The 22,976-nt window shown below is 59.8% G+C and overlaps 7 protein-coding genes across 7 annotated transcripts; 2 read left to right on the top strand and 5 right to left on the bottom strand.

Annotated features, from left to right (window-relative positions):
• Window positions 1-535: 535 nt before the first annotated feature.
• Window positions 536-4,265, bottom strand: TRAVEDRAFT_45634 (ATP-dependent metallopeptidase Hfl; the record flags this gene model as incomplete). Its single annotated transcript, XM_008038093.1, has 16 exons — window positions 536-712; window positions 770-875; window positions 1,038-1,138; window positions 1,216-1,295; window positions 1,370-1,469; window positions 1,532-1,621; window positions 1,679-1,826; window positions 1,879-1,948; window positions 2,013-2,125; window positions 2,186-2,437; window positions 2,498-2,664; window positions 2,720-2,856; window positions 2,912-2,974; window positions 3,357-3,777; window positions 3,827-4,192; window positions 4,251-4,265. 16 exons carry the CDS (start codon window positions 4,263-4,265, stop codon window positions 536-538), a joined length of 2,406 nt encoding a protein of 801 aa, XP_008036284.1.
• A 687-nt stretch (window positions 4,266-4,952) lies between these two features.
• On the top strand, window positions 4,953-6,803 carry TRAVEDRAFT_120322 (DUF726-domain-containing protein; the record flags this gene model as incomplete). The annotated part of the gene is made up of 4 exons (XM_008038546.1): window positions 4,953-5,211; window positions 5,274-5,947; window positions 5,998-6,157; window positions 6,211-6,803. 4 exons carry the CDS (start codon window positions 4,953-4,955, stop codon window positions 6,801-6,803), a joined length of 1,686 nt encoding a protein of 561 aa, XP_008036737.1.
• Window positions 6,804-7,004: 201 nt separating this feature from the next.
• TRAVEDRAFT_45632 (uncharacterized protein) lies at window positions 7,005-8,234 on the bottom strand (the record flags this gene model as incomplete). Its single annotated transcript, XM_008038092.1, has 6 exons — window positions 7,005-7,052; window positions 7,109-7,204; window positions 7,265-7,529; window positions 7,598-7,707; window positions 7,776-7,926; window positions 7,996-8,234. The coding sequence occupies 6 exons, from the start codon at window positions 8,232-8,234 to the stop codon at window positions 7,005-7,007; spliced, it is 909 nt and encodes a 302-aa protein (XP_008036283.1).
• A 1,248-nt stretch (window positions 8,235-9,482) lies between these two features.
• On the bottom strand, window positions 9,483-10,444 carry TRAVEDRAFT_120559 (uncharacterized protein; the record flags this gene model as incomplete). Its single annotated transcript, XM_008038545.1, has 6 exons — window positions 9,483-9,645; window positions 9,703-9,822; window positions 9,877-9,992; window positions 10,042-10,113; window positions 10,164-10,228; window positions 10,288-10,444. 6 exons carry the CDS (start codon window positions 10,442-10,444, stop codon window positions 9,483-9,485), a joined length of 693 nt encoding a protein of 230 aa, XP_008036736.1.
• A 679-nt stretch (window positions 10,445-11,123) lies between these two features.
• TRAVEDRAFT_120253 (uncharacterized protein) lies at window positions 11,124-13,281 on the top strand (the record flags this gene model as incomplete). Its single annotated transcript, XM_008038544.1, has 7 exons — window positions 11,124-11,628; window positions 11,682-11,783; window positions 11,843-11,976; window positions 12,037-12,452; window positions 12,507-12,612; window positions 12,721-12,841; window positions 12,908-13,281. The coding sequence occupies 7 exons, from the start codon at window positions 11,124-11,126 to the stop codon at window positions 13,279-13,281; spliced, it is 1,758 nt and encodes a 585-aa protein (XP_008036735.1).
• A 4,094-nt stretch (window positions 13,282-17,375) lies between these two features.
• On the bottom strand, window positions 17,376-19,496 carry TRAVEDRAFT_36069 (CK1/CK1/CK1-G protein kinase; the record flags this gene model as incomplete). Its single annotated transcript, XM_008038004.1, has 10 exons — window positions 17,376-17,888; window positions 17,971-17,996; window positions 18,060-18,206; window positions 18,258-18,428; window positions 18,490-18,624; window positions 18,702-18,801; window positions 18,902-19,050; window positions 19,142-19,211; window positions 19,277-19,317; window positions 19,400-19,496. 10 exons carry the CDS (start codon window positions 19,494-19,496, stop codon window positions 17,376-17,378), a joined length of 1,449 nt encoding a protein of 482 aa, XP_008036195.1.
• Window positions 19,497-19,740: 244 nt separating this feature from the next.
• On the bottom strand, window positions 19,741-22,099 carry TRAVEDRAFT_165128 (uncharacterized protein). Its single transcript, XM_008038543.1, has 4 exons — window positions 20,995-22,099; window positions 20,608-20,935; window positions 20,232-20,493; window positions 19,741-20,174 (listed from the first exon to the last, which is right to left on the bottom strand). Exons 1-4 carry the CDS (start codon window positions 21,775-21,777, stop codon window positions 20,111-20,113), a joined length of 1,437 nt encoding a protein of 478 aa, XP_008036734.1. The 5' UTR covers window positions 21,778-22,099; the 3' UTR covers window positions 19,741-20,110.
• Between the last annotated feature and the right edge of the window lie 877 nt (window positions 22,100-22,976).

The following is a 22,976-nucleotide window of genomic DNA, read 5'->3' as shown; positions in this document are numbered from 1 at the left end:
CCGCCGCAGGACCAGGCCCGAGATGGCTCTGCCGTTCCCACCGGAGAGCTGTCCTCGGATCCCGCGAGGGGAGCGCGGGTGCGGGCCTCTGCATACGGCGCGTGCGGTGTTCTCGGACACTTGCCCAGCACAGCGGGGCGGGGCAGGAGCGCGGATTTTCTGACGGACCCACGCACACTGTAATGAGCCTGTAATTCAATTATTGCGGCACGCAGCTGCCCCGCACCGTTCCCTTCTATCTGCGCGCGTGAACCTTCGCTGAGTTTCGCGGGGAGAACGCCGGGGGTGCGTCAGTGGATGGTGTCGTCCCAGACGAGGCCGGGCGGCTGCGCGCCAATGGGACGCTGCGCCCCTTCATTTGCGCGCGAAGGGCGGGCACGGGGACAGTGCCTGTGACACACCGTACGCGGACACACTGCGGGGGACGCGGCCGGAGAGGGAAGGAGTATATTTACAACAGAGCTATTAGACCGTGCGGGCAGCAGCAGACAGCGTATACGACCAAGACCGACTATCGTTGACAATGAGATTGGCACTATGGATCGGAGACGAGCACGGGCGGGCGCGGCGGCGGTGACGCGACGCCTTCGTGCTGCAGGCGCGAGAGGTCCTCCTTGATGACCTCGTCGATCGCGCGGATGCGCTCGCCCTTGATGACCTTCTGCACCTCCTCGGCGTCGAGGGTCTCGTGTTCGACGAGCGCGTCCGCGAGCTGTAAAGTACGAAAGCAGCAACGTAGCAATAGCACAGAACGCACGCCAGTCAGCACATGCGGAGAAGCGTAGATGCGGGAGAGGGAAGCACGGACCCGGTGCAGCTCGTCCGCTTTAGACTTCAGGAGTGCGGTCACCCGTGACTCGCCCGCTATCAGGAGACTGCGGCGCGGAAGCGCGAGGGAAGCACGATCAGTCGTTTGCGTCGCATGGTCGCGCGCCCGCGCCGGCCAGGCCCCCGGGGCTGGCGCTGCGTGTCGCACGCAGCGCGAGGGCTCTGGCGGGCGGGGATACGCCGCGGGACCACATGGGAGTTTTACGTACCTGCGCACTTCGTCTTCTATTTCGTCCTTCTTCTTCGGACTGATCGTGTCCTCCCTATCGCTCAGGTAGACGGGCCCAATCTTGTGAGAGTACCCCCAGTTCTGTGGTGGAGAGTGCGCGAATAGGAGCGCGCGTCAGCCGCGATCGTGCGCTGCCGACTGATCGAGCATATGCTTACCTTCACCATCGCTCGCGCGGTCCTCGTAGCGTGCTGCAGGTCGGAAGAAGCACCGCTCGTCACGTTCTCGGGCCCATAGACTGCAGGCGGTGGCCGAAGTCGTGTAGCGGTCAGTAATGTTCAATAAACACATTTTGATATTTGCGGCACGCACCCAGCTCCTCGGCCACACGGCCGCCCATGCAGACGTCGATTTCGGCGAGGTACTCCTTGAGCGAGACCGAGTACCGGTCGTCCTTGGGCAACTGGCTGGTCTGCAGAGAACAAAGCGGGTGTTCAGCGCATCCGCGAAGCAGGGCTTCGGCCGTGTACGTACGATGCCAAGGGCGTGGCCGCGGGGCACGCAGGTAACCTTGTGCAGCGGCATCGCGCCTTCCGTATACAGCGCGACGAGCGCGTGTCCGCCCTGGAAACTCGGCATTCAAACCCAATGCTGACACGGTATGGAGCGAGGATCACCGACCTCGTGGTAGGCCGTCATCTTCTTTATTTCCTCGCTGATGAACGACGTCTTCCGCTCGGCTCCCATGATGATGCGGTCCTTGGCCCACTCGAAGTGCTTGAAGTCGACCGCCTTCGCGCCGTCCCGCGCGGCCTTGACGGCGGCTTGGCTGGACACGCCTGTGAGCGTCGCTCGACGAATCAGCCGTAATGGACACTCACTTGACCAGATTCTGCAGGTCGGCACCGGAGAAACCGACGGTGCCCCTGGCGAGGACCATCGTATCGACCTCTGTGGCCGACGTAATGGGCGTGTGAGTCGCCGACACGCATAAGCGACCATGGGAGATACTTACCAGGCGCAGTGGTTACGTTTGTCATGTGGTGCTGGAGGATCTGGACACGGCCGCGCACGTCGGGAAGCGGGACGGCGACATGCTTGTCGAATCGGCCAGGACGGACCAGAGCGCTGTCGTCGAAGGCCTGTCAGTGTCATAGGATTAGCCGACGTAGAAACGGCAGTACGTACGGGTCGAGAGTCTCCGGGAAGTTGGTCGCCGCAATCACAATGATGCCTTCATTCTGCAAGAAACCGTCCATCTCCACCAGGAGCTGGTTCAGGGTCTGCTTCATGTAGTGCTGGTCACGGCTGGAGCGCTTGCCACCAATGGCGTCCAATTCGTCGATGAAAATAATCGCGGGTTGTTTCTTCCGCGCAGCAGCGAACAGTTCCCGGACGCGCTTCGCACCCACACCGACGAACATCTCATCGAATTCGGAGCTTGTAGGAAGCTCGTCAGCCGGCGCTGCATTTAAGCAACAAGAAGCAGCTGCAACTTACCCCGAAGCGAACAAGAACGGCACACCGGCCTCGCCTGCGACGGCGCGCGCGAGCATGGTCTTTCCTGTTCCAGGGGGACCGGTGAGAAGGACGCCCTTAGGCAACTTCCCGCCCAGCGTGCCGAACGCCGAAGGGTCCTTGAGGAATTCCACAATGTCTTGGAGCTCCTGGAGATGCCGCCGGATTGAGCAAATTGTCACAAGGATGACATGGGTTACCTACGCCCTTAGCCTCGTCTACGCCGTGTACGTCACTGAATTTGTACGTCTTAGCCTGAATGGGCTCGAACTCGGCTTGACGGGGGCCCGCTTTGAGCATCCCTGAGTTCTCGACCCACAGCGACAGGAACACGAGGACGACTGCGGGCCAATCTGGATGAGCAGAGCAGGTGAGGTGAGGAACAAGAATACTCACAGAATACCGTAAGGGCCGAGAATATTGCGTATCGCATTAGTCGTAGAAAGATCTCCCCTTTCGCTAAGAGGAAGATGTTGTCAGCGTCGTGACCTACAATTCAAGGAAGTGTGGAGAGAGCATGCGGAATGACGACCGCGGATCGACGCGTGCGAGAACACAACACCAATCCGTTATGATAGTACAGCAGAAGTGCTCGTAACCTCATAAAGCAGCCGGTCCCATGATGCATGCATTGCATGGGCAGCCGGCGGAACACTATCGCACAAGGCACACTTGACGTTAGCGGTTGATCTGGAATGTCCCTTGCGCCTGTTTGAGAATCGCTATCCACCGCGTATGTGAAGTGTGACAGTTAAGCTCTCGTCCAGACATTCCCAAATCATGGAGGAATCCCGTACCATCCAACGGACACCATTATTCAGTCAAGACAAGAGCCACTCACATTCAGTAACTGATACAACAATGGGGTTCCCAGGGACCCCAGAGCCGCGACCAAGAGCATTTCGAAGCGCGTCGAAGTCCGTGTGTACCGATCGTGCTGTGACTGTTGCACCCGACAGAACGTCTTGTGCAGCTTGTTGACTTGACGTGGGAGGTGGTGATGACGTCGAGGGCGCAGATTCCGAGGTGGTAGTAGACGAGGCCTGAGTGGCAGAAGCGGTTGCTGACGAATCTGGAGAGGCAGACGCAGTTTCCGGAGCTTGTTCAAGGACGGTGGCGGCAGCAGGACTAGACGAAACAGCGAGGAGCGCGTCTCTCCGCCTGACAGCAGAGTTGATAGACGCGTCAAGACCGAGTTCGCGGAGAGCAACCAAGTACAGTTTGAAAGCAGTGTCCGAGCGAATGAGAGGGTGGGAGGGGTGCTACGCGAGTGTAAGGCCTTGAATCCAAGCCATATGACAGAGGACTTACGAATTCACACAAGCGCTCCCATCTCGCCACTACCGTGTCCAAACCAGGTTTTGCTTTGGTACCGACCAGAGCTTCGAATAGCGCTACCTGCTTCTCCACATCATTCGGGTGTGCGTCGGCCTCTGCTTCGAGCTTCGAGATGGTCGCTACCACTGCCGGAGAAGGGAGAGGGCCTGGCCTGCGAAATAGAGAGGCGAGCGATAGTGCTCGGCTGTGAACGACGGCTGGGGGCCGCTGGGGCAGGGACCACGCGCGAAGTGTTGGAGCAGTTCTAGGGAAGGTAGATAGCGAACGGAAGGGCTGCAGATGAAGTGCTGGTGATCGGAGTGGGCGTGCTTGGGCACAACATGTACCAAGCCTAAGGAACTACGAGCGTGTCATCCTGTGAGTGAGAGAGGCTGCGGCAAAGCACAGCTAGACTTACAGCGGACATCGACATCGTCGACGGCGGCGTCGAACGGCGCTGGAGGAGTCGGCCAAGCAGTCGTCCGGGGAAGAGGGTCTGGACAGGTACGGGGAGGAGGAGAGACAAAACCTGGCGCGCGTCCGAGGACGTAGTCGGGCTTCGGCACGTGCGTTACGCAAGCTGTGGGCGCGTAACAGTGGGCGCCAAACGGTTCAAGGACTCGCCAGGCGCCCACAACTGTGCTCCGAGTCTGCTCTTTCTTTTCCCCCATGTCAATTCGCAATGCTGCATCCTCTGACACCGCGCACAAAGGGCATACTCTTCACGGAATTTTCACTGCTTTCAACAAAACTAGAGACTTGCAGCTCGCGGCATAGGGCTTCGAATGATATTCTGCGCTTCTTGGAAGACGAAGACGCTCCGGTCTTCGACCCGGCTTTCCCGACCCACGACACCCATCAAGTCACCGAAGAGACATCTCTCCTCGTTGGCAATGGATTCTGAATGCTCAAGATTTGCTCGCTGCAGTTCACAAAGGCCGCTGGATGAGCAACTAGTGGCGGGGGTATACACTGGGACAAATATTTGGGCGTTGTTGGGGGAAAAGAGCTCACACGGCAGCCGGCTCCGGGCCCCAGCTCATGACGTCGCTCGCGTCCGCCCGCGGGCCTGTGCCAGACACCGCCTCGTGGATAGATCTGGCCTTCGTACTGCACAACGATGTCTCCGAAGAGTGGCCTGACGAAAGTGACCCCTTCAAAGGACCTCACAGATGCACAGTGTCATGCTACATTCCAGCGGCTTCAGCGTCGCCTCGCTGCCTTCCGCAACACTGCAGAGCTCCACGCTACAGCAGAGTCGGCGTTCGTAAACACACAGGCCGCGCTTGCAACGAAAGACGCTTTCGTAGAAGCCCTCAACGCTTGGGCGGAGGAGACCCAGAAGAATCTATGGCTCGCATGCCGTGAACCCGGAGGAGGTATTTCGTACTCCCTTGCTCTTCTCAGTACAGATCATACTAACTGCTGTGCCCATGTGCAGGAGAACCCCCCGAATTCGACCCTCTTTCTGACACTTCCACGGTGGGCCTACCACCACTGCCACCCCCGGAGCACCTTGCGCCTCTCCTGCACACCGTCCTGCTTCTCCACGTCACCTCTAACAAGGAGTACTCCAGTCGCACCCGCACCTTCCTCTTCCTCGTCGGCCCCATCGACGAAGAAGTCGTTGCAGCGACTCTCAAGAACCCCAAACAAGCGATCGAAGAGGCCAGCAAGAAGACCGACGCGGCCAAGGAAGAGCATGCGCGGAGAAGCAAGGTGCTGCGGATGGTCGGCGTTGGCGTGGGCGCCGTCGCCGGGGGCGTCCTCATAGGCGTCACCGGCGGGCTTGCTGCGCCTGCCGTAGGCGCGGGCGTTACCTCGGTCTTGGGCTGGCTTGGGGTCGGGGGGACTGCGGTCGGCGTACTGGCATCCGGCCTCGCGGGGTCGTCCGTCGTGTGCGGGGCGCTGTTTGGCGCGTATGGGTCGAGGAAGACCGCACAAGTCATCGGCGCGTACACCAGGGAAGTGCGGGACCTGGCTATCAAGCCCGTGCGCAAGCCCACGGAGACGATGGCCGTCAGGTTGTGTGTTACTGGCTGGCTGGAGTCCCCCGATGATGTTACGGCTCCTTGGACTGTGTTCGGTGGGGATGATACTTTCGCATTGCAGTGGGTAAGCGACCCATGCATAAATATTTCCGTCATTCGTCTCACGGATCGTAGGAAGTCGAAGCTCTTGAGAACCTGTCTTCTGCATTGGTAGACCTCATCAAGGCCCAGGCGATGTTATACATCAAGGGGGCCATTATCAAGCAGACCATCCTCGCCGCCCTCTTCTCCGCCCTCTCACCCATGGCCTGGATGAAGATCACAAAGATCATAGGTACACCTATCTCCCCTTACCCATATTCCTCCGAATCTCACGTACATCCTCAGACAACCCCTGGGTACAAGCCAAGACCCTCGCCGTCAAGACCGGCAAAGTCCTCGGCACGCTCCTCGCCCAACGCGTCCTCGGGACCCGCCCCATCACGCTCGTCGGATACTCCCTCGGCTCCCTCGTCATCTTCGAGGCGCTCCAGCACCTCGCCTCGCTCCCCCCGTCCCAGACCATCGGGCTCGTGCAGGACGTGTTTCTCTTCGGCTCGCCCTTGCCCGTGGACCGCGCGCAGTGGGCCGCCGTCCGCCGCGTCGCCGCCGGGCGCGTCGTGAACGCCTACGGGTCGGACGACTACGTGCTCGCGGTGCTCGCGCGCGTGTCGGGGATGAACTGGGGCGTCGCGGGCCTGCAGCCCGTCGAGGTGCAGGGCGTGGAGAACGTCGCGTGCGACGTGGATGGGCATTTGAAGTGGCGTGGCTTGGTTGGGCAGTGTCTCGTGCAGTGCGGGGCGCCAGGCGTGGACAAGGCGGAGGTGGAAAGGCAGCTCGCGCGCAAGGCGGCGGAGATCGAGAAGGAGGTGGACATGACCGAGGAGGAGGCGGAGCGGGCTGTTAAGGCCGGGCCAGGCTCAGACGCAGTACCTCCATAAGTGTCTCTCAGGAAGCGAGGGACTGCGTGTGCTGACTGTAGACGTGTACTGTGATTTTTTATTTATTGGAGGCGCGAACGCCTAATAGCAGGTGTATGAATACTAGGAGAACATTGTCCAAGAGCACTCAGCACTTCTCTAGCTAAGCAACGTAGTCCGTGATGAGCTGAGTTAAAACGTATAAAACAAGAACGAGGTCTATCACAACAAGCTCGCGATGTCCGAGAGGCCAAGGGCCTTGAGGAGGTCCTAGACACAATCAATGTATAAGCACTCATCGTTAGCAGGACTGCGGTAAGCCTTACCTCAAGTTCTGTGCCCACGCTGCTCAAAGGACACGCGAACGATACCTGGTTTGTGATAGTGTGGGAGATCGGGATATCGAAGATCTTGAGCGCGACCTGAGGAAGAACGGTCAGCACTGCACGCCATGCGAGTTTACAGGCGGAGAGCGGACATACTTTCACGTTGACGGTGAGGGAGACATCTGTTGCCGTGCTCCCGACGAGACCGCAGTGCTTTGCGAGGTCAAGGATGACCGCGCCATTCGGGTCCGAGGTGGCGTTGTAGGCGACCGTAACCGGGAACGTGAAGTTCGTCTGCTCGAACTGCTTCAGCTCGACCTTCCCCTTGTGCCCGGACCCGATCTGCGTGTTGTTGATCGGGTAGAGCACGACTGCGTCCAGGTAGGTGATGTCGACCGGGAAGTAGTTCGGGTTGTTGATGCTGTGCACATACATATGAGCACCCCCCGGATGTAATAGCGTTGCCAGTGTGCGCTAGGGGGGACATACCTGACGTTCACGGGCATCCCAAGACTGAGGCTCTCCGTGTTCACGTCGATGGCGAACGTGCTCAAATCCGGGGTCGGCTGTCCCACGATGATGTTCGGCGGGCGGAGCCACTGTGGCACGGGCGTCCGGTCAGCACACGATGCATGGAAGCACGCTCGACGCCAGCGAGACCACATACCAGGGCCAGCGACAGCACAATGCTGATCAGGAGGAACAGGAAGATCATAATCGTGCAGCAAAAGAAGCGGCCGAAGCAGCGAGCACGGCTGCCTTTCGTCCACATCTTGCCCTGGTGCTCGTACCGCCATTGCCGCATGTTACTTGACGTCCTGCGGAACGAACGCACATCAGAATCCCCGTTCCGTTATACGACCACAGAAGGCTGTCAATGCACTCACTTCTCGCCCATCGGTACTGGCACTGCATCTTCTCCGTGTCCATAACCATTCCGCAGCCCGGAGGCGCTTTCCTTCGCACGAGCAGAAGCGGCATACTCGTCACTAGGATCGGAGTACCCGCCCTGATCGTATGGCCTCTGTGCATGCTGTTGTTGTTGCACTTCATACGGGTTGAAGGGCGCATCCTGGTACTGCTGCGGGTACTGGCCGTGCGCATAGGGATCGTTGTAAGTAGCCATTTCCGGTAGAGTAGTCGTGAACGAGACGGTCGTAAGAGGCGAGCAGGAGGCAGGAGGCAGATGAGCGGGGAGTGGGACGAGTGGTGGGGCGTATGAGCGAGATATGGGGCGACCTGCGCACGCCGGGTGGGAGGAGTGGAAATAAGGACGTGCAAGCGAGACCGAGGAGGACAGCCTTGGTGCAGCCGTCGTCCGCCGCAGCCCCGCAGTAGCCGTGGCGCGCCACGTGATTCTGTCCCACAGGCGTCTACCTTACGCCTCATAGTCGGCGCTAAACACACTAGAACGCGGGTTCGCAATAACATACAGGGCATTTCTAATTTCATTGTTGATCATTGCCTTCATCATCGAATAGGGCTGAACCAGACATTTCGTGCCAGGATTGTTGAAGGGCATCACCGGGAAGCACTAGTACCGAGCACAGCGCAAGTTCCCGCATAACCGCGCAACACCGTAACGTGACTATATGCGCATAGAATGTATGTTAAGGTACGCTGAGAGGTAGAGTGAAACACATAGCGATACACGAATACAACAAGGCTATAAGTTAGAATGAAATATCGTCCAGACAGACTGAGCGCCGAGAGCCAGAGGATGCGCCGAGACAAAGCGAGGTGAGATGAACCAGGAGACCGCTCATGAGAATCTTCCTTCGACGCTAGGCACGAACGGCGTCCGTTGCCCTCCCGTCCGAGTAGGGGTTTGAGCGACAGAGCCAGACCGAGCAATAGAACCAGAGGAAGAGGAAGAGACCATTCCAGGGAGCCGCTGCGCGCTGTTAGAGGGGATGAATCGTTGAGTCTCAGAGCTCTGTTGCTGTCCATAGTGAGGTCCAGGGACGAATGCGTGCTGTGTTGACGGTGTAGCTTTCGTCGTCCCCTTGCTGGGCGTCTGCGGAACGAAGCGCGTAGATCCGGCAGAAGCTACCTGCGGGGTGGCTGGGAGGAACGATGGTCGCGCAGGAAGTAGTCGAGAACCAGTACCAGGCTGAGGCGTTGGGGGAGGGAGCATCCGTCTGCGAGGATCCATGGACACACGCTGACGAGGCCTGTTGGCTGGAGGGGCGGAGGCTTGCTCGAGCTCGCCCTCTTCGCGGAGTTGTGCGCGGCGGGTAGAGCCCGACTGAGCGTGCGTCAAAGATGGGATCGCCATCGCCGATGCTTGTGCGCTTTGCGGAGGTGCGTAGGCGTAGTGCCTGAGTGGAGAACAGTTGCGTTATGGTATGACCTCAAAGGTGTGAGATGAAGCTTACTCTAGACTTTGTTTAGTCGCCGGCGTGGACTCCGGTACTTGAAGAGATAGACGAGAGTTAAACTGCGGCTGATGATGTCCCGGAGGAAGCGTCAATCGGTCCGGCGCAACAGGAGTGGCCGCCGAGCGCGGACTAGAAGACCGCTGTCCGCTCAAGTACCTGATCCGGAGACGGTGGTTTGTGAGGGATGCGTATAGGTCAGCTTTGGAAACGCACCCGTCATCGTCCACTCGCATTCGTTTGCGGTTGTTGTTAAGTACATCCGCATGGTCGCTGCCACCCATCTGCAAACGTTGCCTTAGTTGCAGGTTCTCCTGTTGCAAATCATCAACCAGCCTGGAGATACGTTGAGCTCGCCGGGTCAAAGCACAGACGAGTAGGAATCATTACTTCCTGAGACGTTTGGTCTCTACGTGTTCCTCTTTGAGGCGTTCGTACAACGGGCGGTATTGCTGGTATTTCTTCTTGAAATAGCGAACAAGGGTAGCCATGTTGCTCATCTGAAACTACGAGGGACTCCGTAAAGCATATATAGAGGGCTTCTCTATGACGTACCCTGAGAGCGTAGGCGACCGTGTCGAACGCATTTGGAACCGAGTTGAACCAATTTGACATCGGCGGTTCCATCTACACAGCCTGTTAGACCCCATGGCGACACCTAAGTAGCGATTGCCCACCTCTCTTTGCAAAGGCAGAAGCTGGATCCCGGGACTCCCACAGGCGGCACAGCTTTGATCTGCATCTATACCACCCAGGCTGTGTGAGCACCCGCAATTCGCAACTTCGGTCACAGGTACTCACTGAGATGGGCATTGCAGATGACATGACCGCACTCAGAGAGCCAAAAGGGCATCGAGGACAGTGCCCCAGATTCCTTGACGAATTCCAGATGGCACACACCGCAGTTGACGAACTCCCAGAAGTCGAAGTCCGCGGACGCGCCGGATACGCTGGACATCCTCGTGCCCGGGCTGTGTGCGTAGTGAAGAGATCTGATAAGAGGTCGAGATGTAGCACTGGAGGAGAACAAGCGAAAAGATGGCGACGGCCTCGGCGTGGAACAAGGACAAGTTGAACGAACGGTCGAGCGCGGTCGAGATGGATGAACTGTGTTCGCATGACACGGTGTGTGATGCCTCGTGTGCGTGACAGTGTCACAGACTAACTTTTTAGGGAAACTGTTGTTATCACCGGAGTTCTCCGGGTGTCGGGGAGTCGCAGCTGCGGCAGAATGTGACACTCACGCTGGGCCCGACCTCGCGGTGGACTGGCAATGCATCCAGTCTGGCGCTGGCATGGAATGTGACACAACGCAGATACAGCGTGGTGGTCCAATATGCTGAGGCACGGAGATTTGACAGAGAAGCTATGTGACGCACAGCCGCGAGAGTTAGAACGGGCGAAGAGGCGCGGCCTTCTGCGGGCGCCAGAGAAGAATAGGACCCTGGGCGAGCGTCTGATGGTTTACATTGAATCCTGCAGTCGACGTCTGCGGCACCCCCACCTTCCCCTCTCCTCCTCCTCTCCCTCCTCCTCCACCTTGTCCTCGCTCATCTTGCTCTCTGTCGGATCTTGTAATTCACACTCAGGCGCCCCATACTACTGCGCTCTGCCCACGCCAGGACGCGATGGAAAGCATGCGCCAACAATTCATACTGGGCGGGGCTGTCGCCGCAACACCTCTCGGTAAGGCAAAGCCTTCACCTTCCTCGGTCCCGATTCCGCGGACAACGCTTGCGATACCCCGCCGGACGGTCTCGGAGGCGCAAAGGGCGCCAGCCGAGACAGCGCCGCACCCTCCACGCCCGCTCGCCACCGTCCGCCCACCCCCCACCGAGCAACCAATACCCGGACCCTCCTCTTCTCCCTCTAAGATTGGCCCTAGTTCTTCGAGCGCGCGGTTCGCGCTCCCGCGAGTGACCGCCAAGGACTGGTCAGCATCGGACCTCTGTTCGAAATACGCAAGCTTCGAGCATGTTGATCGTGTATCCGCACTCGCCAAACCCGAAGTACTGTCCAAGGCTTTGGAGAAGTATGAGCGTGATGGGATACCCTTGGTGCTTGAAGAATGGGACCAGCATCCTAACTGGCCGAAGGACATCTTCAGCCTGGAATGGCTGCTTCAAACCTCCGGCGATAAATGTGTGTGGCGGACATTGTTATTGGTGCTCTATCTCACGCTATGGACTCTCTAGCGATCTACGTCCGGAACATGCATGATCGACGCGACAAGTCGACGACTCTGGCCGAGTTCGTGCAACTATCACGGTCGCAATCCGTTTACGCCACCCCCGGAGGTCAGCCGCCACATCGGTTTTTGACTCACATTTGGCTCACTGAGACTCCCAACATGCAGAAACCGAGCGGTGGTACTGGAAGGATGCTGACTGCCCGCCTGAGTGGCGTGATTGGCTCTTCAAATCCAGCGAAATTCCGACCAGTGTGCTACCTAGCTCGCCGGACAACTACCTCAAATACCTCTCTCCCTCGGTCAGTTTCTGACTCGTACGGTTGATTCGTACTCACTAACGTAGCTTTTTTGGTTAACAGGAAGCCGTTGAGTCGCTACTGTGCTACATGGGTATCGGCGATACCTACACGGCGGCACACAAGGACCTGTGCTCCTCCTCAGGCCACAATTTGATGTGCGTGTCGGAGAACAACGGCCGGTCGTTTTGGTTCATGACCGCCGCCGCCGACGCGCCCGCTGTCGCGAAGTACTTCCACAAGCAGCTCGGGCAGGATCTCGATTGGGAGACGCACGTCACCACACTCGAGGAGCTCGGCAGGGCTCCCTTTACCGTCTACGTCGTGGAACAGAAGGTTGGAGACCTAGTCCTTGTTCCACCACGCAGCTGCCATCAGGTGGTCAATTCTGGCGGGCTCGCGATGAAGACTAGCTGGTCTAGGATGACTTTGGATAATCTCAGGACTGCGCTCCATTGCGAGCTTCCGATCTACCGCAGGTGGGGCGCTTCTTTATCACTCGTGATTGATACTTACCGTTGTCTCGAACTTAGGGTCTGTCGACCCGAACAGTATCGGGTTAGGACCGTCCTGTACCGCTCGATGCTGCATCTCACCGAGGCCTTGCAAACCGCCTTCACCCCTACGCGCACGCCCAAAGTGGAACATACTGAGGAGTCTTGCGACTCCCCCGGCTGGGGCAACCTCGTCGGCTACGCTGACTCGTCCGACGGCAAGTCTACCCGCGCCGTCACACCACCCCCGCAGCCGGACGTGCGCGAACGCGCGCGGAAGCTCAAGCGAATCGTGCGGCTCTTCGACGAGGTCCTCCGCGACGAGTTCGCAGCCTGTCACGCAAAGCTAAAGCGCGTCCTCCACGACGAGACGGGTGCCGACTGGGTGTTGACTGCCACTGCCACGGCTTCTGCTAATCCCACAGACGGCGACAGCTTAGCAAGGCCAAGCTTGGTGAACGGACTGAAGATCATACTCCAGCCGCAAACCGCCTCCAAGGACCATCGTGACAGCGACCGCGCGGCGTCGTGCAACCTTGCTTGCGACTTCTGCGGCGCCGATATTTTCCAGAGTTTCTTCGAGTGCAAGGAATGTCGGACGGCGGAGGACGAGACCGCGCCGCAACCGGGCGATGGGCTTCTGATATGCCCGGCGTGCTATGTTGAAGGCCGGAGTTGCGACTGTGGGCAGATGGAGCCGATGCAGACCAGGCGCTTCGACATGCTGTTCTCCGACCGCAACGAGGCTGCGAGGGCTATCGCTGCCGCGCTTCCTTCTGGGAAATCTCCGCCAGAGGCTGAGGAGCCGAAGTAAGTAGGCACGAGGGATGGGTTTGGAATAATGCTGACCGCATACTGCGCGTATAGTGACTTATGGGATCCTGAAGAGGTCTGTGTCTTCGAGGCAGCCTGCGCTCTTCGTAAGCATAGGAAGCAACAGGTGCGTCGCAGGCCCTACGATGAACTCCTAGGACCCAAGTTGACTTTACGCAATGGTTATTCTCAGGCCGACGGGAGAAGCACCGTATGTCGCTATATGCATGCATTGTCTCATTCCTCGTCTCCCGTGGATTTGCTCCGTTGTACCAAATGCCACGGGTGCAAGTGCTTCTATCATCTACTGGGCCTAGGTATTCATTCGGCGGAGGCGATCGTCAAGCATCGCAGTGGGCGCTCAGACGACGAGGCCTGGCACGCTTTTCACAAACGCAGGGCAGAGGAGACCAAAAAGCATAACATCAAGGAGAAGCTTTTCAACATCGACAGCATCAAAAGCGCCTCCGAACGCCTTACGGTCGCCGCGCTGAGCTTTCCGAAATGCAGGCCTGGTCACGCGAACGTCACACTCGGGTTCTACGACCGGGAAAGTGGGGTAAGCACCTGCAATGCCACCACGTGGTGGACCGGTCCACTGACAGCTCGCCTGCAGGCTATGGGTATTTCGGTCGACGAACTAGAAGTGGTCCCCGCGGCGCCTGTGACACCCAAGATGTCCAAGGCGGAACCGAAGCAGACGGTCGACCAGTTGTCTCCTCTCACCCCTGTCAACAGCTCGGACGAGAGCGCGGGTAGCTTGTTTGAAGGGTCGCCTTCGCCCGTTCTGGCCATGGTGGAATTGCCATCGACGACCGAAGAGCTTTGCCCTGCCTTGTCCTCCAGCACAAGCGCGGAAGAGGGCCAGGTTAAGGACGTGATCGAAATCGAGTACTCTGATACCGACAGCCAGCGCTCCATGCCCGCCGTCGCGCACCCGCCCCCCGAGGGCATCGTCCCTTACGTTGCGGTCCCCCCTCTGCCCCCATATGTAGTATCCGGGCTCAAGAGGGCGCCCTCCCCTTCTCGGTCTGATTTCGCAAGCCAACCGCGGAAGAAGCCGAAACCTGCAGGCCGGAGTGACCCTGAGGCCTCCGCGCTTACGCCTCATACAAGAGGTTCCGGCGACAGAGCCGAGCACCCTTCACGCCACCGCCGCCATGTTTGTCCCGTCCTTCGTGATGCGTCTGTCTATGCTGACCCTGCACTAACACAGCGGTCCGGCGACAACTCCGCCTCGCGCTCCTCGATGCCCCGCGTCGCCGACAACTCCGCATCCCAGGGCCTGGTGGATGCCTTCAAACTAGCGGCGCAAATGAACAGCGAGCCGCCTCCTCACTCGCCACCGCCGCGGACGAAGCGCAATTACTCGCCTCCGCCGCGGACGATCAAGAAGTCACATCTAGGGCGCAGGGCGGTCCCCGCAGTGGTCCTGTCTGACTCTGAACAAACGTCGACCCTTCCGCCACGCCCTGGCTCCGCGCAGGTGCTGACGTCCGACATGGACCTGGACTATCCAGATGTGGAAGAGGTTCCCCGTCCGTCGCTCTCTGGCTCTGTCGCGCCGCCCTCTTCGCAAGAGCGCGCACCTGCCCCCACTCCTGGTACGCCGCAGATACCTCGACGCTCGATGCTAAAGCGCACCGCGGACGCTGCGCTCGAGTCCGACAAGCCTCCCGAGCGGACTTCTTCGTCGGCAAGCTCTCTCGCCTCGCTCGGGCCCATTCCCAAGAAGCGAAAAGGCCCACCCGGGATCTCAAAGGAAGACATGGCCAAGAGGCAGAGCGAAGAGAAGAGCGACGACGCACCCGCACCGAAGACGAAGGGGAAATCGAAGGCCTCCGGCAACTCCGTGGCGCCTGGTATGAGCCGACGCTCTTCCCGCGCGTCGGACAGCCGGGCGATGGTCAGCAGCACGTCTGGCCGGCAGAGCGGGCTCTCCGCTCGTACTACGAGCGCGCATCGCACTCGCGGAGAGTCGTCGCTCAACGGCTCGTACCTCCTGCCTAACGACCCACCCGACGCGGCGGCGTCGGTGTGCGCAGCTATCGCAGAGTCGGCGTCGAGGGCGGAGGACGCGCGCGTTGAACCGTCTCCGATGGCCAAGGTCAATTCACCAGCACCCCCACCCCCGTTGCCCCGCCGGAATGCGCTAGTCTCCGACACGTCATCCGCCCCAGCGTTCCCCAGCACCTCCTTCGCTCCCATTCTCCCTGCACTCCATCAGCCTATCCTGGATGTGCCTTCCCGTGTCGACGACCACTCGGCTCGATTCACGCAGTCGATCCAGGCCTTCGTCCCGCTCTTGCCTGGCTTGATCAACAGCGGGCTCGCCCTTGCCTCTGCTCCGCGGTCGGACCCGCGCCTGGAGGAAGAGGTGAAGACCCTGCGCCTTACTGTCGACAAGCAACACGAGAAGATGGGGCATCTAGAGGAGGAGAATGTCGAGCTGCGCCGTCAAGTTAAGAGGCAAGACGGGAAGCTAGTCGACCAGCGGCACGAGCTGGAGAGAGCTCTGGAGCGGTTGCAGTTTATGCAGGACAGCGCGAAGAAAGAGCGCGAGGAGAGAAACCTCATGGCTCAAGAGATCCGCAACCTGACCAGCAAGATTGAGCGGATCGAAGCAGGAGCAGGTAGCAGCGGCATGGGCATGGCGCAGGTTGGGGATATGATACAGAGGGCCGTCCAAGAGCAGCTTAGGACAATGCAGCCGGCCATGCAGGTAAGCCGGCCCCAGACTCGAGTGCGACCTACCACTCACCGCCAGTTCATAGCAGATGGGTCAGAACCCTGGCTACGTTCACTTCAACGGGCCTGAGGGGAACAACACGTCATGGGGTAACCAACCCCCCAACTATAGCAGTAATCCCAACAATTACACCCACAACAACTTCAACAACCACAACGGCCGGTTCAATGGGCATAACAATAACGGCCCCTCGAGGAGTTTCCATCATTCCGGCCGCGGCGGCAGGCAGCAGTTCTTCCAAGGACGAGATGCCGCTCCCCAAACCTCCAACTGGGACAACAACCAGAACCGGTATGACGATACATCGCGCGGCAGAGACCACGACGTCCGGTCCAACGCATTCCAAGGCGGCCCGCAGGACCGCACGCGCACGCCGCCCGAGCGCGCTCGCAGTGAGTTCGCGCCTGCAGGCGACCTTGCTGCGAAAGACGAAGACACTGAGCCCTCGCTTCCTGCAGGTCGTTCGCGTCCGAACGCGGACGTCTCTCCCATAAGCGAGTTCAGCGACCACGGGAAGCGGCAGGAGCGCACGCCGCCGTCGACGATAGTGTCGTACCCGTCCCCGCCCGACCACGCCCGCTCGCTGTCGTCCATCCAGAACAGCTCGTTCACGGACCTGAATGGTGCGATATCCATCGCGCTCAGACCGCGGAATGAAGTACTCATGCTACACACAGACGCCCGCGACCCTCCGCCGCCTAATGCCTCGAGCTATCCGTCGCCCGGGCAAGAGTTGGGTTTGCGGCCGGAAGGGGAGCGATCCTCGCGCGGCAACAGTCGCGGGGTCCCTTCGGGCTCGGCATAAGCCTTGTTGTGGTGTCGTGTTTTGCATTTTCTGTACATTTTCTGCCCATCTCGCTTTGTATAATCTTAGATATTCGCGTCTCCAAGAGTGTGGCATCCGGATATTGTGTGTAGTTTGAATTTGACTGGCTGTACTACTACGCGCCGCTCGTCTAATACCATCGTCAAGACAGCCTTGAACTGTATTAGCTTATTACGCTGGGGGATGTGTATCTGTAGAGATCGTAAGGGCGAGTGGGTGGGTGGGGTGGAGTAGATGGCACAAGGGGGAGCCGCAGCGCACGCGCATGCGCGTGTAGTAGAATGGAGGGGGTACTCGGAGAAGTGTTTGCATCATTGGCGAGCAGGTATCAGTGGGATTGTACGGAAGACAGCATGTGGTGAATGAGAATGAGCGAGCAAGAAACCCATGAGGAGACCGAGAGACTCCGCGACCAAAGTATCCAGCGAGAAAAGAGAGGGGAAACAGCCGACAAAACGTACGAGACCAAACGGTAAGGACAGGACGGACGGGCGTGCGCCCGCGCAAGGGGCGGCGCGGCTCATCCACAGCGACACGTGAGGATTTTCCATAGCGTGCTCTTCGGCTGCTCCTCCTGCTGTCCCTGGTAGTCGCCGCCGTTCGCCGCGCCGACCTCGCCGCCCATCGCGCGCACGTTGCTGAGTGCAGGTGGCGCGGCGTTCACGCTCGACACCATCGGCGACGCGCGCCCGTATGGCTGCTGGCTGGCTGAGTACTCGTCGCGGCCGTACGAATCGTAGCCAGCGTTGGCGTATGGATGTGACGCGCTGACCTGCTGGCTGATCCGCCGCTGCGCCACCGGGACGTCCACCTGGGCCGCGGCCGACTGTCCTGCACCGAGGTTCGCTGGGTGCCGCGTCTTGGAGCCGGTGCGCACGAGCGCGGGCGAAGGGGGTACGACGGGCCCAGCACCACCTGCCTGTGACGCACGCCGACGATCGTCGCGACCGGTTCGGTCGACCTCGCGGCGCTGCTGCTGCGCAGGCGCGGCGGGAGCATTCTGTATTTGCGCTAGGATCTGGTTCTGGCCACCCTGCCGAGCCAAGTAAAATGTTAGCACGGCGCGCCGAGTTTATATTGAACGGAAGAAGAGAAGGCGCGGAGACTATACGCACCATTGACGCTTCCCAGCCTCTACCACCTAGACAAAATCGGGGGGATTCATATTAACGGAGCGTCCGTGGGACCGCAGCGTGAATCTCACCATTGAGAAGATTCCAGTCGTAAACGCCATCTTCGACGTCGCCGTTGTTCTTCAAAACCTTCGCGAACAGCTCCCGGAGGAAATCATAATCAGGTGTCTCCTCGAAACCGAGCTTGCGGACATAGTTGAGATAGATGTTGAACTCCTCTGCCGAGAGGTCAGCGCCAGGCGGCGTATATTGCAAACAGGGACACGAACCGGGGAAGCCCTCGCACAACTCCCTGATTGGTGTTGTCTGCTTCTTCTCCCCGATCTTCTCGTACTTTTGCTTGTTTGTCGCCGCCTTGAGACCTTGCCATGGTAGACTGCCGCGCAAAAAGTACATGAAGACATGGCCGAGAGCCTCCAGATCGTCTCGCCGCGATTGCTCTGCGACCGTGACGTAAGGACTTGACACAACCGGACAGCAACCGACAAGCCGCGGACATACCCCGTCCCAGATGAGTGTTGATGCTCATGTACCGCGCCGTCCCACTCAAGCTCTTCCGCTCCCGGTACGGAATGTGCTGCTTCGTCTTCGGATCCCGGTACTGCTTCGCCATGCCGAAGTCGACGATGTGAACCACTGCAACAAACGCGCGCGGAAAGAAACGCCCAGTTATTAGTATTTTGCACCGCGCACAGGGACCACACAACGCATACTGTTCGCGTTCTTCGTGCCTGGCCGACCGATGAGGAAGTTGTCCGGCTTGATGTCGCGGTAGATGAGGTTCTTCTCGTGGATCGTCTGCACACGGGTGATCTGCCAATGCCAACGCGCACCCCACGTCAACTCGCATTCCCGGCCCCTGCATGCACACCCCCGCGGCCCGGATGAGCGCAGGATGTGGTGGAACACGCACCATCTGCCGCGCAGCCATGCACACCGTCTTGACCGAGAACTTCCGGCCACACATGTCGAACAGGTCCTCGAGACTCGCGCCGAGGAGGTCGATGACGAGGATGTTGTGCAGGCCCTCCTGCCCGAAGTGGTATATCTGGGGTATCCCGGCTGCACGTCGCACACGGGCCAGCGGAGCGGAGAGGCACGGAGAGAGTCAGTCGGGCGGGACGGACATAGGACGGGGCGGGCGGGTACTGACGACAGCCTGCGAGGATGCGGTACGAGCGGCACTCATCGCGCAACTGGGGTGCTTCTGCCTTGCGCGGTTCCTGCGTGACACGGGGGCATGAGCAGCGGACAATGGGGGCACGCAGGTGCGGCTGCGGAGGCGTACGAATTTGATAGCGACGGTCTGCGAGTTGAGCAGGTTCGAGCCTGCACGGGTGCACACGTAGCACGGTCAGAGTGGGCCCTTCTTGCGCACGCAGTTGGTCTGCGGGATGGGGCAGACACGCACCCTCGAAGATAACCCCGAACGAGCCCTCGCCAATCTTCTTCCCGACGCGGTAGTGGCCACCGACGATGTTGTTGGACGAGGAGTTGTGGGACGACATGCCGGCTTGTCGGCGTCTGGGGTAGGGAGAAAAGAAGGAAAGGAGGGGCGGCGGCGGGGAGGGAGATGAGGAGGATGAGGAGGTCGACCCGAGGCCCGGTGAGACGACGAAGGGCGAAAGCGACCAGGAACTCTACCGAGCCCTTTCGGCACCCGCCGATCCACCTGCCTCTTATATCCTCCGAGCCCAGGTCGGCTAAGGCCTTTCGTCCTGCTCGTCGGGCACGCATCCACGGTTCATTTTGCGAGTTGCGAAGAGAGATGCGATTGCGGGGTCGTACAACAGGTATGTGACCACTACCTAAGCCACGAGTAAAGATAGTACACGAGAAGTCATGGAAATGCAAGTGGTATGATGGACGTGTCGTTAGCGCGGCATCGGGGAATATGATGATGAACTGAGAGCATGTCCAGAGATATTCGAGTGGGGACGGGGAGACATTGGGGTGGCCCATGGTAGCAGGGCCCGGGAATGGTCGTGTCGCAGAACGAGTATACTAGAGTAAGGTAGCTACCGAGGTGAACGACGGTACGATCTGTCGAACGCCGTCATTCGCCCCTCATAGCGTTTGGCAAAGCCAAATTTCGAGGACATCCGGCGAACGGGTCATGAGCTCATCGGAATTCAAAGCATGAGCTGGTGTGCTCCGGGACGTGGACCAAGGACAGCTGCTGGTAACTATAGACGAGACAAACGTCATTAGCTGGCACGGTCATGGGAATCAATTTAACTCACGGCTCGGAGTTCTGGTGGAAGTAGAACCCGCTCATCGTCGCCACATTAGAGGGACACCCGCGTGAAGCAGACCTGCCCGCACGACGGGAACCGCGGTTAATGGATATGCGCCGCGATCGTGGGGCCGCCTCAGGCTTCGTCGCCGGTGCTGCCTGCGTCGTCGTGGGGGACGACACGAAGTCTACTGCGTCATCCGCCGGGGGCGGCAGATGCACAGATCCCGTCTGTTGCGGGTTGAAGTCCACGCATACGTAGTAGAAACCTGTGAACCGGAACAAGAGCATGTCAGATTCCCGTCTTGATCATCGCTCCGAATTTCAAGTCACGGATAGGCGTGCCCACAAGGGAGGGAGTAGATGGACATGATGTCACTCACCTGCAAAACTGGCACCGTTGATGTCCTGCACACGGTGGTCAGGGACGAGGAACTTCTCCTTCCAGCGCATGAACACAGCCCCGCGGTTGAGAGCGTCTTTCATCGTCAAATGCGGCTTGTTAAGCTCGTTCTTGACATGTCGGAACGCCGGGAACCGCCCCCAGTGAACCATGTCCTCCGACTCAGTCGCGCCCCAGTTGCGCGTCAGGAAACCATACCGACTGCCAATGATCTCGGCGTCAAAGTACGTTGTAAGCTCTGGCCAGTCGTCTGTGAGTCCGCGGATGCGGAGGTACCCGCACAGATGGGATGATGCGAAATCGACGTCCTGAAACGCGATTCACTGTTTAGTACTTCCGGTGAGCAAGGTCGGTCCTCGGGACGCACCACTATGGTCACGTTGACGTCGTAGCTATTCCTGCCGCTCTTCTGGGTACCCTGGAAAGTGGCGCCAGGATAGAGGCAGTGATGTCCCTGCGAGCGAACACGAAGGCGCGTGATATCCAAGAGCGGGTCGGGGGCTGAAGAGGAGGTGACGTGGGTACGCTGCCTGCTGCTAGAGGCATGGGGCGCAGATGACTTGTCAGCACGTTGAACGACCGGCGCTTGGGACGAGCTTGCGTGGCTGGTGTCGATGGGGGTCAGCGTCGGACGAGCCGACGCCGGAGGGGGCGCGGGGGATGTCGGGTACTTGTCATATCGGGATGCGTGGGCCGGGGAGGAGTGGTTGCTCTGGGCGTCATACGTCGGGGAGGCAATAGCGCGCGGCGCCAGGGCGATGGGGGTTTCCATTATGAGCTCCGGCGGCGGACAAGGTTCGACGACGAGAAGACTCGAGAGGTGAGATTGAACGGACTCATGGGGTGCAGGCGAGGCGGCCTCGTTGCTTGCAGGCTGCAATGATGCGGCGCGTCGCAAGAGCTCCCTTGCGCCTTCGGCAAACAGCCCATCGCGGACAGGGGCCTGTGGCGGCAGACGAGAGCGACAGGAAGCGCATACTAGAGTTGTTTCTACTGGAGTGTCCGAGTCGTCGTGGAGGAGGAAGGGTGCGGCGCTGGCGGTATCGGCGGCAAGAGGACAGCAACAGGCGAGACAAAGCTTGACCTGTGACTGGGAGGGGTCCGCCTGGGACGAGTCGTGTATCGCGGGAATGGGGTGTTCAGCAGGCATCGTGGGATGGGGGAGGATGAGCGGACGGCGGAAGGGTAGCAGAGGGAGATGGGAGGGAAGAAGAGAGAGGACCTGGGAGTGGAGACTGTGTGGGAGGTCGAAATATCTCACTCCGACTTCGAATGCGTCTTCCGACCGAGCTCGCTAGACGCGCCAATCAGCCCCTAGCTCCCTCTCTCTCCCTCACCCTGGCCTTCGACGAGCTCGCCGTCCCACACATCCCCGACCCTTCGAGCCGCCCTCGAGGCCCCCGCCGCCACCACGACAGCCACCGACCAGCACGCCCAGAGCGTCCCCGCACGTCCCCCACCGACGAGTCGCTCTCGTACCGCCTCGCCCCCTGATTCTCGGCCATCGCGCGCGCTATATACAGCCAGCTGCAAGCGGCATCACACACGCCTTTCTGCGCCCTGCCAGTGACGGTCACTCCCCGTCTGTATACAGTCCATCACCGTCGCCCCGTCTAGTCCTCTTTGTCCCAGCACGCGCTGCTACCCCCTCCCCGACTTCTAGAAGGTCCCCCGGGCCCCATTCAAGGCAGGCAGCCAGCGCACTGCGGCCACGCCTCGCCACACGAGGTAGCGCACGAGCAGCATCTGCCAGATATCCGCCCCGACCTGCGCTAGACGGGACTTCTCGCTGCCGCATCGCCCTACCTGCTCTCCGTGCTCCGAGCCCGAGAAAGGCGAGGGGCACCCGGGCATCCGAGGGCTGTCAGTGCCAAAATTGCGCCCTGCCGCCCCAGGCGTGTTCCAAGGGAGCTGCAGCCCGTTTTGCGCCCTCCGACGCCCGCTTCGCAGCAGCTTCGCGCCTTCGGTCAAGTCCGCGAACCTACCGCGCAAACGGCGCTCTCTGTCACAGCTGAGTTCTGCCAGCAGGCACCCGCAAGCTTTTTTCTGCAGTAGCGCTACGCCGCGATGCGACCGTTCCGCCGCCCCGGATATCCACTATACGTACTTACCTCCCATCTGGTCAGACCGCCGCCCGCCAGGACGCCGGGTTGCCACCGGTGATCCCGCCATTCGCAGCATGATTGTCCGTCCGCGTTCGCAATCCGCTCGGCCAGCATTATAGCGCACAAAAACTGTCTGTGCGTGCCGTATGTTTCATCACTGATAAATACGCCGCGCGCTCGACGAGCCTTTATCAGGTTCAGAATTGCGGTCGTGCAGATCTGCAGCGCCCACAAGCGCTTCTCA

This window comes from Trametes versicolor (genome assembly GCF_000271585.1).
Source record: "Trametes versicolor FP-101664 SS1 unplaced genomic scaffold TRAVEscaffold_4, whole genome shotgun sequence".
In the NCBI taxonomy this organism is placed as follows: domain Eukaryota; kingdom Fungi; phylum Basidiomycota; class Agaricomycetes; order Polyporales; family Polyporaceae; genus Trametes; species Trametes versicolor.
This window is presented reverse-complemented; position numbering and strand designations above follow the sequence as displayed.

Coding starts and splice junctions, on each gene's coding strand:
- TRAVEDRAFT_165128 (XM_008038543.1), bottom strand. CDS start 21,777: ATGCCTGCTGAACACCCCATTCCCGCGATACACGACTCGTCCCAGGCG. Junction 20,936..20,994: donor ACGTCAACGTGACCATAGTG/GTGCGTCCCGAG, acceptor ATCGCGTTTCAG/GACGTCGATTTCGCATCATC. Junction 20,494..20,607: donor CAACGGTGCCAGTTTTGCAG/GTGAGTGACATC, acceptor TCCGGTTCACAG/GTTTCTACTACGTATGCGTG.